Source organism: Dendrobates tinctorius, unplaced genomic scaffold (genome assembly GCF_039654945.1).
Source record: "Dendrobates tinctorius isolate UK_male_01 unplaced genomic scaffold, ASM3965494v1 ptg000022l, whole genome shotgun sequence".
NCBI classification, from domain to species: domain Eukaryota; kingdom Metazoa; phylum Chordata; class Amphibia; order Anura; family Dendrobatidae; genus Dendrobates; species Dendrobates tinctorius.
Window position 1 is genome coordinate 34050814 of NW_027361690.1, and position 13688 is coordinate 34064501.

Below are 13688 nucleotides of genomic sequence, written 5' to 3' on the forward strand. Positions count from 1 at the left end.
GAGTATTGCAAAACAATAAAAATAAAGTAATTTAAAGATACACATAAAATAACCACTCCTCCAAAAAAGAAACTGTTTTTGCAAATCAATATCTTAACTCTGAGTACAATTAAAATTAACAGCAGAGGAAGACAAACTCAAAAGTCTTTTTAGGGTAACTGTATAGGATTCCTGCTAAAATAAATTACAAGGTTAATTTTTTTCGCTAGTTTTCAAACTTTAAAGGGATTTCTCAAGTTGTAGCTTCCTGCTTTGCTGGGGACAGTGTGCGCCTGAAGATTGATGTGAAGAAGAAACGGAGAGTGGTGGTAATGTTGTGAAGAAGAAACGGAGAGTGGTGGTCATGGGGGATTCCCTGCTGAGAGGAACAGAGGCCGCTATCTGCAGACCGGATATAACTACAAGAGAAATGTGCTGTCTTCCAGGTGCAAAAATTAAAGATGTGTCTGACAGGATATCAGGACTCTTCAGACCTACAGATGACTACCCATTCCTGCTACTACATGTGGGGACAAATGACACCGCAAGAAACGACCTGGAAATCATCTGCAGAGACTTTGAAGACTTAGGCAAGAAAGTGAAAGAACTGGGAGCGCAGGTGGTCTTCTCTTCCATCCTCCCAGTGGATGGCCATGGAACAAGGAGGTGGAATAAGATTCTGCAGGTGAACAACTGGCTACGTCAATGGTGCCGTCAGCAAGGATTTGGATTTCTGGATCACGGAGTGAACTACTTATACGATGGACTACTTGCTAGAGATGGGGTGCACCTTACGAAGACTGGAAAGCATGTATTTGGAAGTCGCCTTGCTACACTTGTAAGGAGAGCTTTAAACTAGAACAACATGGGAAGGGAAGCAAAAGACCAGAAAAAGCCATACACCTGACAAATGCTATTGAGAACTCTGCTATTAGAAGTGGAAAGGAAGAACAAAGACGAAAGAATCTAATTAATAAAAATATTGGAGAAAGAGAAACCAATCACAAACTAAAATGTTTCTATACTAATGCACAAAGCATGGGCAACAAACAAGGAGAATTGGAACTACTAACACAGGAACAGAAATATGATGTAATTGGAATCACTGAAACTTGGTGGGACAATACACATGATTGGAATACAAGACTAGAAGGATACAACTTATTTGCAAGAAACAGACTTGATAAACGAGGAGGGGGTGTCGCATTGTATGTTCGAAACGCGTATATCTGCACAGAGATTGAAGCTTCAGAGACTGGGAGTTCTGTGGAAACTGTTTGGGTAAGAATACAAGGACAGAACAATGGAAAGGACACCATTGTAGGCATTTACTACAGGCCGCCTGTGCAAGCCGAATATATAGATGAACTCTTTATGCATCAGATGGCCAAGTTCTCCAAAAAATATGACATAGTTGTCATGGGAGATTTCAACTATCCAGACATTTGTTGGGAATCTCTCTCAGGCAAAACTAACAGGTCAAGGAAATTCTTATCCTCTCTTGCTGACAACTTTATCTTCCAAAAGGTAAGGGAGAAAACAAGGGGAACTGCTACCTTGGATCTAATCCTTATAAACAGGGAGGAAATGGTTGAGGAGGTAAAAGTGGCTGGGACCCTAGGAGGTAGCGACCATGCTATTTTAGAATTTTGGATTACTAGAGGTGGAAGACCTGTGAAGACTCAGACGTCAAGGTTAGATTTCAGAAAGGCAGATTTTAAGGGATTCAGAAAGAGAATTGGAGGGATCCAATGGCTGGATATCCTTAAAGACAAAAATGTCCAGGAAGGATGGGAAATCTTGAAAAATGAAATTCTCAAAGCACAGTTGTTAACAATTCCGAAAAGAGGGAAGAATAGGAAGCATTTAAGGAAACCAGGATGGATGAACACAGAACTTAAGCACATGCTAAAAAGGAAGAAAAAAATGTTTATAAAATGGAAAGAGGGAGGCATATCTAAAGAAGAATATAATGCTGTCTGCAGAACCTGCAGGGCACAAATCAGATTAGCTAAAGCTGAAAATGAACTGAGGCTTGCAAGAGATGTCAAAAGCAATAATAAAGGATTTTGGGGATATGTCAAAAGTAAAAGAAAAGTCAAAGATGCTATAGGATTTTTACAGGATGAAAATGATGAAATGGTAAGACAGGATGTTGAGAAGGCTGAACTTTTAAATTCCTATTTTGCATCTGTTTTCTCTCAGAAAGGAAATGCAACATCAACTGTTATTCACTGTCCTATTAAGGGAATAGAAGAATCCAGGATATCTATAAACAGAAAGATAGTGAGGAAACACTTAGCTAACCTAAATGAATTCAAGTCTCCAGGTCCAGATGAATTACACCCCAGAGTACTGAAGGAGATAGCAGAAGAAATTTTTGAACCCCTCTCCATAATCTTTGAAAATTCTTGGAGAACAGGAGAAGTGCCAGAAGACTGGAGAAGAGCAAATGTTGTTCCTATCTTCAAAAAGGGGAAGAAGGTGGACCCAGGCAACTATAGGCCGGTGAGTCTGACTTCTATACCAGGAAAGATCTTTGAACAAATTATTAAACAACATGTATGTCAATACCTGGATAAGAATGAAGTGATTAAACAGAGTCAGCATGGGTTTCTAACTAATAAGTCATGTCAGACTAACTTAATTTCCTTCTATGACGGTATCACTGATTGGGTGGATCAAGGAAATGCTGTAGATATAGTATATCTTGACTTCAGCAAAGCATTTGACAAAGTCTCTCATACAATCCTTATTGAAAAAATGACTAAGTATGGAATGGACAAGGCAACTGTTAGGTGGATTCATAACTGGCTTAGTGATCGGACCCAAAGAGTGGTCGTAAATGGCTGTACATCCAGTTGGAAGAATGTCTCAAGTGGGGTACCACAGGGCTCTGTCCTGGGCCCTGTATTGTTCAACATCTTTATCAACGATTTAGATGAAGGAATTGAGGGTAAACTGATTAAATTTGCTGATGACACAAAGCTAGGAGGGATAGCTAATACTAGAGAAGAGAGAGAGAGGATTCAAAAAGATTTAAATAAACTGGAGAAGTGGGCAGCAACTAACAGAATGGTTTTTAACAGGGAGAAATGCAAAGTACTACATCTGGGCAATAAAAATGAAAAAAGCATATATAGAATGGGAGGAATAGGGCTAAGTGACAGCACATGTGAAAAAGACTTGGGTATACTAATAGATCACAGACTGAATATGAGTCAACAGTGTGATGCAGCAGCAAAAAAGGCAAATGCAATTCTAGGATGTATTAACAGAAGCATACAGTCTAGATCACGTGAAGTCATTATTTCCCTCTACTCCTCTTTGGTCAGACCTCATCTGGAATATTGTGTCCAGTTTTGGGCACCACATTTTAAAAAAGACATCAACAAACTGGAGCAAGTTCAGAAAAGAGCGACCAGAATGGTGACCGGTCTGCAAACCCTGTCTTATGAGGAAAGGTTACAGGATTTGGGAATGTTTAGTTTGCAAAAGAGAAGACTGAGAGGAGACTTAATAGCTGTCTACAAATATCTAAAGGGCTGTCACATTGTAGAAGGATCAACTTTATTCTCATTTGCACAAGGAAAGACTAGAAGCAATGGGATGAAACTGAATGGGAAGAGACACAGATTAGATATTAGAAAAAACTTTTTGACAGTTAGAGTGATCAATGAGTAGAACAGGCTGCCACGAGAAGTGGTGAGTTCTCCTTCAATGGAAGTCTTCAAACAGAGGCTGGACAGACATCTGACTGGGATGATTTAGCGAATCCTGCTTTGAGCAGGGGGTTGGACCAGATGGCCCAGGAGGTCCCTTCCAACTCTACGATTCTATGATTCTATGATTCTATGATAGTCTGAGCCGGCAGCTGCGCCACTGGTCCGACCTGTGCTCTCTTCCAGGCTGCTAGCAGAAGCAGCTTTGTCTATGCTGCATGGGAAAAGTACAGGGGATACAAGCAGGTCGGATTCAGCAATCTGGCCAGTTGCAGAGTGGAGCGTGCAGGCCCTAAAGCATAGAGCCTGCTTGTGTGCATGCTCCTTACCTAGGTAATTGGTCAGGCTTGCACTGCAAGGTGATCGGTAACCTAAGCAATGAGCTTGTAAGTAAAAAGTCCTCCGTTTTTGAGAGCAGAGAAAATGTTTAATAATGGGCAAATTGTAGAATTGCTTGTTTTTACAAGCACTTTGCAATTTTACTCATTTATGAACCTTAAAATTTTACATTCTTACATTTCAAAAAAGAAAACGCCACGAAAATCACATTGATAGCTCACAAAGTAGAACGTTAGATCTGGTGACTGAATATTGTTACACTTCATGTGGTTCTTAAGGCCCAAAATGACCTGGATCTGAACTGTTTAAATGCTCCTTTGGATTAATATACTGGCGGACACAAGAACAATATATGGGCCCTTTGCTGTCCACAAGCTCCTAAAAATGAAAAATTGCACCTGCTTTGGAGGTAGAAATGAGCTCCATTCGCTCTTGGGCCCCTGTGCGGCCGCACAAGTAGCACCAATGATATGTCCGTCCTTGGATTAATATGAAAGTTCAGTAACACAACTGTAATTATAGTACATATTGCTTGAGTCACTATACCAGGCAAGAGTCACAGTAATCTGTGGATGAGCCCTAAACTTTGCCGACCAATCATGTCCACAGGTTGCAGACTCAACTGGCTCCGTGGGCTTGTCCGCAAAGCAGAAGGCTGCAGGCGCTGCCTACTATTCACATGCACTAATCTGGTCTGTTAATCAGACAGGACTAGTTCACTCTGCAATTTGTGTAAAATAGCCCTGTGTAGTAAGACATATAGGCCAACACTGATCTGTGCATTAGCCATTGCACACATGAACAGCACACGACCCAAGATTACGCTCATGTGGTCGGAATTGACCTTTTTTTTCAGTAGGAAAGTGAAGTAAACGCTACATGTACACTTGCACTTGTCGTGCTGACTGGCCATCGTGGTGCTTTAGGATAATTCTGTTACCAAAGCTCTTGGAGAAACACGTTATCTTATACATCATTTAACATAGCAACTTATCAATGAGTGTGAGATTTCCTGGGCAATTAATGCTTCGGGGGTCTTCTATACTTGTAAATCAGATTAAGCAATAGAATGGATTGGGTGTCAGCAGATATTTACTACTTTGTGTTTTCCTATTATTTGCCTCCACTGATCCAGTATATGAGGGCAATTAAAACGAAACTGCTTAATCATGGACCCTGCTGAATGTGCTGCTTTATTGCAGAGTATGTGCTTGTCAGCGTAATATTAATGTCATGAATTTGTAATTGATGTAATTCCATACTTGTAAAGCCACCCGTAGATATTAGGTTGCAGTATCTGAAATATTCGTTAGCTTCCTGAAAGTGTTTGTAATACTTGCTTTTTCTGAGTCTGCTGTGATAGGAGGCTGCTCTATGCTGTGGCTTACTATTACAGCTAATAGATGGGGTTCTGAAGCCGAGCGACTTTTCTTCAATTTCCTTTCACCCAATCACAAATCTGCTTTTAAATGTGCAGCCCTTGGCCCATCATATTCATGTACCAATGTTAGATAAGCCAGAGACTATACTATCACATAACTGACAACATGGACATGACATATCAAGGACGGTACATTTGGACAGCATTGAGTTGGGGTGGAATCATGCCCATGCATATACAGATAAGCATTTTATTTTTTTTATTAAAAGTTATATTAAAAAAATGCTCATGGAAACCACATGTAACTTAGTAAATGATCATCCAGATGTGGGGCGTCTAGGGATCAGCAAGCTGAGTGTTGGTTTGGGAGTCTGCACTGCAGCCAGTATGTGAGTTCAGCAGCTGCGCCTGAGTAGACAGCACAAGCCGATCAGAACTGCTGAGCTCACTGAAACTGATTGGCAGCAACACTGTCACCGTAACATCAGCGCTGCAGATAATCACAGACACCGGGACAGTGGTGGAGACTTAGTGCTGGACCTTAAGAGGGGGAGTAAAGCTTGGTTTGTAGTATTAAAACAAACATATTCACCATACTATAGGGGATATGAGGAATGTAGCTTTTTTTTTTATCCTCGCCTATCTTTATTGAGAATCACTTTCTGTCTAGGAAAATGAAATTATTAGGTACCCTTATCTCATTACTGGTATTATTCTTTGTCTTTCAGGGAACCTGAGAAAACACAAGTTTTAAGTTTCTTCCAGACAGACCTTAGTGGCTATCTCCCGAAATCGGTTGTGGAATCTTTTTTTCCGTACAGCATGACCCAGTTTTACAACAATCTCACAAAAGCTGTTAAAGCATTAAATGTATGACACCGAGCATTGCTCATTTCTAGTTGTACTGGGAAAAGGTCAAGGGGTTCAACCTGCAGCATTTGTTGCAAGCTGAGAGAGGAGCGTCGGGGAGAAGACAAAATCTATGCATATTTATTTTCTCACTCACATAGTAGAACAACAATTTTATCACTGAGTGTCTATTGTAAAAGTTTTAAAAGCAAAAATATTCATAAACGTTTTATTGTTTTTACATATATATATATATATATACACATAAAAATAAAGAAAAGCTTGATGTAATTCAGACAATTGCATTTCAGAAAAGCAGACTGTTTCATGCAGGTGAACATACAACCCTATGGTCCCTGATCAGTGCCTGCTATCATGTTAGAGAACGCTTAATAATTAAGTTGACTACAGAAATTATTGCCATCGCCCATAAAAGCAGTCTGTCTGCGTAATCTGGGTCGTCACCTATACAAAAGTCTGGCTGCTTAATCTAGGCCAGATATATGTGGTTTGGATCTTTACTAGTGATCAGCCAACGTGCTAGGATGTGTTATCCGACAATGCTCAAGTGCTAACTGAGTGTCTTCGGCGTGCTCAAAAAATTTATTATTCTCCACGCCTGCATGTCTCACGACTTTTCAACAGCCACAACTCATGCATGGATTGTCTGTCGAACTGCCGAGAGACATGCACTCACGCGGACTCAAACATATCTTTCGAGCATTCCGAATACACTCAGTTAGCACACGAGCACACTCAGCACGCTCGGATAACACCTTATCTGAGCACGTTCGCTTGTCACTAATCTTTACCTATAATAATAATCTGGCTATGTCGCTTGGAATACCCCTTATGTTAGCAGTCTGATTGACAGGTTCAAAATATTCAATAAAAAAAAATGCGCGCTATGTTAAAAATTTAAGTACGGTTGGGATGTATCATCGTTCAAAACAAATAACAATTTGATGAACCATAGACACTTTTTTATTCAATATTACATACGTATTTACAAATATATCATGTACCAACAAAGATAATGAAATATTTACAAAAACTGCATATTGCATAGAATTAGAGCAGGTGTTTGACAGAACCTCCTGGGCAGAAGCTTTAATTTTATTATTGCCTGCATTTCCCCATGTTAAAGCTCTAATGCCAATGAATATGAATAATAATGAAGATAATATTAATTGTCAGATAAGCGAGACATCTACTGAACATGAAGTTATCCATTAGAGAACTAGAAATTAGTGATGAGTGAGTATACTCGTTGCTTGGGTTTTTCCGAGCATGCTCGAGAGTCCTCCCAAGTATTTTGGCGTGCTCGGAGATTTAGTTTCTGTCGCCTCAGTTGTATGATTTGTGGCTAGCTTGAATACATGTGTGGAATACCTGTTTGTTAGGGAATTCCCACATGTATTCAGCCTGTCTACAAGTCGCAAATCATGCAGATGAGACGATGAAAATTAAATCTCTGAGCACGCGAAAATACTCGGTAGGACAGCCGAGCATGCTCGGGAAAACCTGAGCAACAAGTATACTCTCATCACTACTAGAAATTACTCAGCAGAAAATTATTATAGGGTTTAGTTGAAGCTGTCATTGAAGAGGATGCTTCTTTTCTCTTGTCGTGTGTGTTTTATACGTGCTTGCCTTGCTTACACGATACCATTCTGGAGCATTATTTCTTACAACTCTGATTTGTGCTAATCTATTATTCCTCCAGGAAATGTATGAATAAATTAATAGCGAGCGTTAACCCCTAATTCATTCTGACATTATTAGCGCTGATTGGACTGTCTGTGTGGAGACATGCGCCAATGTGAAGGAGAATAGTAAATTATTCATATATTTCCAGGAGATATAACAGAGGAACACAACAACACAAAGTTATACATAAATATAATCCAGAATTGTCATTTGTTTTAATAAATACTTGCATTTCTCATAAGACATGTTGGGAGATCTCGCATCTCAATTTCAAGAGCCCTGGTAAATCTTGTAAACTAATTATACATAAAATTGCAGAAGTTGCATTCACACAGGCGAGCTTATGGCTGACCGAAGAGCTTTATGAAGTAATTTAAGGGTAATGTATTTTTATCTAGTAATATGATAGGTGCTCCTAAGCATTCAGTGATGGGCAGTAGAACATCTGCTGGAGAAGTAGCCGTACTATTTCTATAGGGTCTGCTGCTGAAACACTACCTCACCAGCGGCCAGTACCAAGCCAGCAGGAGGGCCACAGAAAGAGTATAGGAACGTATCATTATCACCTCCGTTTATGCTTTACACATACAATATACTTGGCTTACTTAATTCAATAAAATTAGAGGGAGCTTGTCAAGAGTTTCATGCTGCCTGGTCCATGGGCAGCATGAATCTGACATGTGGCTGCATTATTGCAGCCCTGTAAGTTTTACTCTGAAATGTTGCCATGGACTTTGCATCTCAGATCACTAGTCTGACGCAGGTCCCTGGTGGTTTCTCTCCGCCCCCATGATTTATGACTGACAGGTCTGTCCTCATAACACATACACATAGTCTATGGGAGCAGAGCTGGGAGAAGCTGCCAGGTGCCCACTAGTCATCCGAGTCACATAGTGCGCAGCTGCTTTTCATCAAGGTACTGCAAAATCTGCAAGGTTTCAGAGTAAAAAATACATGGCTCATACCATGGCAGCATGAATCAGATACCAGCTGCTTTATTCTAGCCATGTAAATCTCACGACAAGTGTCTTTTAAGATGCAATTTCTCACATAAATGTGCATTTTCTTGGAAGACTGCATTGGTTACTTCCCATAAACTAGGGACAAAGCAATCATATCCAGGACCAAGAAGGCTTTTTTAATGTTGCTCCTAATATCGAGCCATGTGTTCTGAATTTACTACTACTTTCATTATTTAATCTACTTATAATATGTGGACACATTCGGGGAGAATGTATTTTTTTTTTACTTAAATGCATGTCTTTTGAAATAAAAATAATTATTTACAATTGGTTTTCATTACAAATGTTGACTTTTACAGTATTGTTTCACTAATTCTGTTCATTGCTGACAGCAGAATGTGTAACTGAGAATCAGTCATTGAGTTTTTTCTGACAGGGAGTTTGTAACTTTTCTGTCTGTTTTTTTGCTGATTTATCACCACAGTCCAAATCAAAGTTTAGCTGAACTTTGATGCCATAATAAATCGGCTAAGAGGAGCTCAGAAAAAGACAGACAGAAGAGTTACAAACGTCCTACCAGAGCAAGTTCACTGATGGATTCTTAGTTAAACGGCATGCACCAATAATAGAAGTTACCCTCTGTCCATAAGATGGAGTACTACTCTTCAGTCGCTGGTAGTCTGGACACTGAAATCCTCACCGATCCCTAGTGTCTGAATGGAGTGGGAGTCAAGCATGCACATCTTCCTCTATTAATTTTCTGTGGGACTGCAGGAGATAGCGGAGTGACATGCTCAGCTATCTCTGGCACTCCCATTAGGAATTATTGATGTGAAAATGTGTGCATGCTTGACCTCTGCTATATTCCGACAAGGGTCTTCAGGGCCTCTTTCTTGGGATTTGTTGACGTCCCAGCTGTTAGACCCCCAGCAGTGTGCAGGAACTGTAGCCTGTAAAAGCTAAATGGTGCACAATTTTTAATGAAAGTTAATTGCAAAAACTATTTCTAGCCAAAAAACATGCATTTAATAAAAAAAAAATGCCTTGAAGGTTTTGTGTGCAATAGGTGTCTTAATACCGTTAATAAGTAAAGTGTCACGTTATGTTGCACTGACGCAACCGAAAACCTCAGCGGCATGTAGAAGTTGCTCTTTATTACTTTATTAAGTGGTTATTATTTCTTTTATAATCTGCATCACTGTTTTGTGGGTGAAAACATTTTTCTGGCAAAATCATGCACTTAATAAAAAAACCCACAGCGGCTGCATGCTGACTCAGTGTTTGCCTGCACTGTGGCTGCGTCAGGGCTCTCCCGTACACCTCTTTCCTATGTGTTGATATGTGTGAGTTTTAGCTGACACAATGGAACCGATTCATCATTTACAGTTTCAATGAAATCACTTTTCCTTTTTGTCTTGTGGTATTTGTTGACGTTTTTTGCACCTAATTTTTCAAAATGGCGATCAGAATTAATGAATTTTGTTAAGTCAAAAATGTCCTTTATTTTTGTCTTTGACCTGTTTTGTGACTTTTTAATGCAAAAAGTCGAAAGTTTTGCAAAATTGTGCCAACTTAACTGGCGTATATAAAATCACTCCGGAGGGGACAGGAGTACATATGTAATCATTTCTGCAACATTTTAAAAAGTCACAATCTGGAAATCCCAAACTCCATGCCCAATAAAAAGAAAATAGACAAACACATATAAAAATAGACACTAAAAAGGTGCAAATTAAAAGAATTAGACATAAATAAAAACAGGAGAAAAAACATTAAAAAATAGCCAAAAATGTAATAGTTAATCGGGCCCAATCTTCTCAATACAAGAACTGCTGACTTTCAATTACATGAGTGTACGCAAAACATACTCCTCCACGCTGTCTTAATGGCAGTAGAATAAGTAGAATACTTGAAGGTTCCATCTGCAGTCGTATAATGTTCATTTACATAAAAACATACTCTTCCTAGCATTTTATGGCACTATTAAGTCAGTAATTGCAGCATTCATGCAGTTCAATGCATTGTGACAGCTGGTAATGAATATTGCTTTACTCATTTTCTGCCTGCATTCATATTCATTTTATTACATTAATTTTTATGGCAATGAAGTTAAAACAATTCACTTTATTCCATGTACGGTAGGTGTATGAGCAGCAATATCCGCCATGCTCCGGGATGAACTTTTAACTAGTCACATGAGTCACATGCTTGCAGACAGCTCAGTGTGGAAGGGCACTTCTGTTTAGGGCCATATTGTATTAAGGCAGTAATTTAGTTGGACCTCTTGCCTCAGTATACATGTTATACTATATACAGTGCCATGAAAAGGTATTTATACTCGGTGAACTTTTTCACATCTTTTCACGTTACACACAAAATCTTAAATGTATTTAATTGGGATTTTATGTGATATTACAAACCAGAGTGGCAAGTATTTGTGAAGTGTAAAGGAAATCACACATGGTTTTCTAAATATTTTAAAAATGTAAATCTGAAAGTTGTGACATTTGTATTCAGACCTCTGTAGTCTAATACCCCTAAATAAAATCCTGAGTCACCAATTACGTCCAGAAATCATATAATTAGTACATTGAGTCCACCCTGTGTGTAATTTATACTCAGTATAACTATAGCTGTTCTGTGAAGGTTTCAGGGGTTTGTTTGAAAGCCATCAGGGATCAAACAACATCATAAAAACCAAGGAACACTCCAGACAGGTCAGGGATAAAGTTGTGGAGAAGAAGTGTAAAGCAAGATCTAATATACAGTCATATGTTAAAGTTTGGGCACCCCTATTAATGTTAACCTTTTTTCTTTATAACAATTTTGTTTTTTGCAACAGCTATTTCAGTTTCATATATCTAATAACTGATGGACTCAGTTATATTTCTGGTTTCAAATGAGGTTTATTGTACTAACAGAAAATGTGCAATCTGCATTTTAACAAAATTTGACCGGTGCAAAAGTATGAGCACCTCAACATAAAAGTGACATTAATATTTCGTAGATCCTCCTTTTGCAAAAATAACAGCCTCTAGTCGCTTCCTGTAGCTATTAATGAGTTCCTGGATCCTGGATGAAGATATTTGTGACCATTCCTGTTTACAAAACAATTCCAGTTCAGTTAAGTTTGATGGTCGCTGAGCATGGACAGCCCGCTTCAAATCATCCCACAGATGTTCAATGATATTCAGGTCTGGGGACTGGGATGGCCATTCCAGAACATTGTAATTGTTCCTCTGCATGAATGCCTGAGTAGATTTGGAGCGGTGGTTTGGATCATTGTCTTGCTGAATTATCCATCCCCTGCGTAACTTCAACTTCGTCACTGATTCTTGCACATTATTGTCAAGAATCTGCTGATACTGAGTTGAATCCATGCGACCCTCAACTTTTACAAGATTCCCGGTGCCGGCATTGGCCACACAGCCCCAAAGCATGATGGAACCTCCACCAAATTTTACTGTGGGTAGCAAGTGTTTTTCTTGGAATGCTGTGTTTTTTAGCCTCCATGCATAACGCCTTTTTGTATGACCAAACAACTCAATCTTTATTTCATCAGTCCACAGGACCTTCTTCCAAAATGTAACTGGCTTGTCCAAATGTGCTTTTGCATACCTCGGGCGACTGTTTGTGGTGTGCTTGCAGAAACGGCTTCTTTCGCATCACTCTCCCATACAGCTTCTCCTTGTGCAAAGTGCGCTGTATTGTTGACCGATGCACAGTGACACCATCTGCAGCAAGATGATGCTGCCGGTCTTTGGAGGTGGTCTGTGGATTGTCCTTGACTGTTCTCACCATTCTTCTTCTCTGCCTTTCGGATATTTTTCTTGGCCTGCCACTTCTGGGCTTAACAAGAACTGTACCTGTGTTCTTCCATTTCCTTATTATGTTCCTCACAGTGGAAACTGACAGGTTAAATCTCTGAGACAACTTTTTGTATCCTTCCCCTGAAAAGCTATGTTGAATAATCTTTGTTTTCAGATCATTTGAGAGTTGTTTTGAGGAGCCCATGATGCCACTCTTCATAGGAGACTCAAATAGGAGAACTACTTGCAAGTGGCCACCTTAAATACCTTTTCTCATGATTTGATACTATGAAGTTCAAAGCTCAATGAGGTTACAAAACCAATTTAGTGCTTCAGGAAGTCAGTAAAAAGTAGTTAGGAGTGTTCAAATCAAGAAAATGATAAGGGTGCCCATACTTTTGCACCGGTCAAATTTTGTTTAAATGCAGATTGCACATTTTCTGTTAGTACAATAAACCTCATTTGAATCCAGAAATATAACTGAGTCCATCAGTTATTAGATATATGAAACTGAAATAGCTGTTGCAGAAACCAAAATTGTTATAAAGAAAAAAGGTTAACATTAATAGGGGTGCCCAAACTTTAACATATGACTGTATAAAGCTCAAGTGTGTGTATGTCCGGGATTGGCATCCGCACGTCGCAGCTACAGCCACAAAATTTGGCACAGTCACACGTCTGGACCCTGAGAGTGTCCTAGGCTATGTTGTGAGGCGAAATTTTAACCCCGCGCATTCCAATTCACCAATTTTGCCCCTATCTATAAAATGGGGAAAAATTGTGTGCGTGTCAAGTCCCGCCCCTCATTATGATGTCATAATGGTTGCCATGGCGACGCTGTCGTCATAGGTTGCAAGTCCCGCCGCTCATTATGATGTCATAATGGTTGACTATGGGATGGAGGATGTGTGATCGGTATATGGGCACTGGACTATGG

The 13688-nt window shown here is 39.5% G+C and overlaps 1 protein-coding gene across 1 annotated transcript in view; it reads left to right on the forward strand.

Annotated features, from left to right (window-relative positions):
- STARD5 (StAR related lipid transfer domain containing 5) overlaps positions 1–6561 on the forward strand; it is a 39790-nt gene extending 33229 nt beyond the window's left edge. The window contains exon 6 of the mRNA XM_073568575.1: positions 6150–6561. Within this exon, the coding sequence (XP_073424676.1) occupies positions 6150–6297 (148 nt within the window). The 3' untranslated portion in view covers positions 6298–6561. The remainder of the gene's footprint in view (positions 1–6149) is intronic.
- Positions 6562–13688: the final 7127 nt, after the last annotated feature.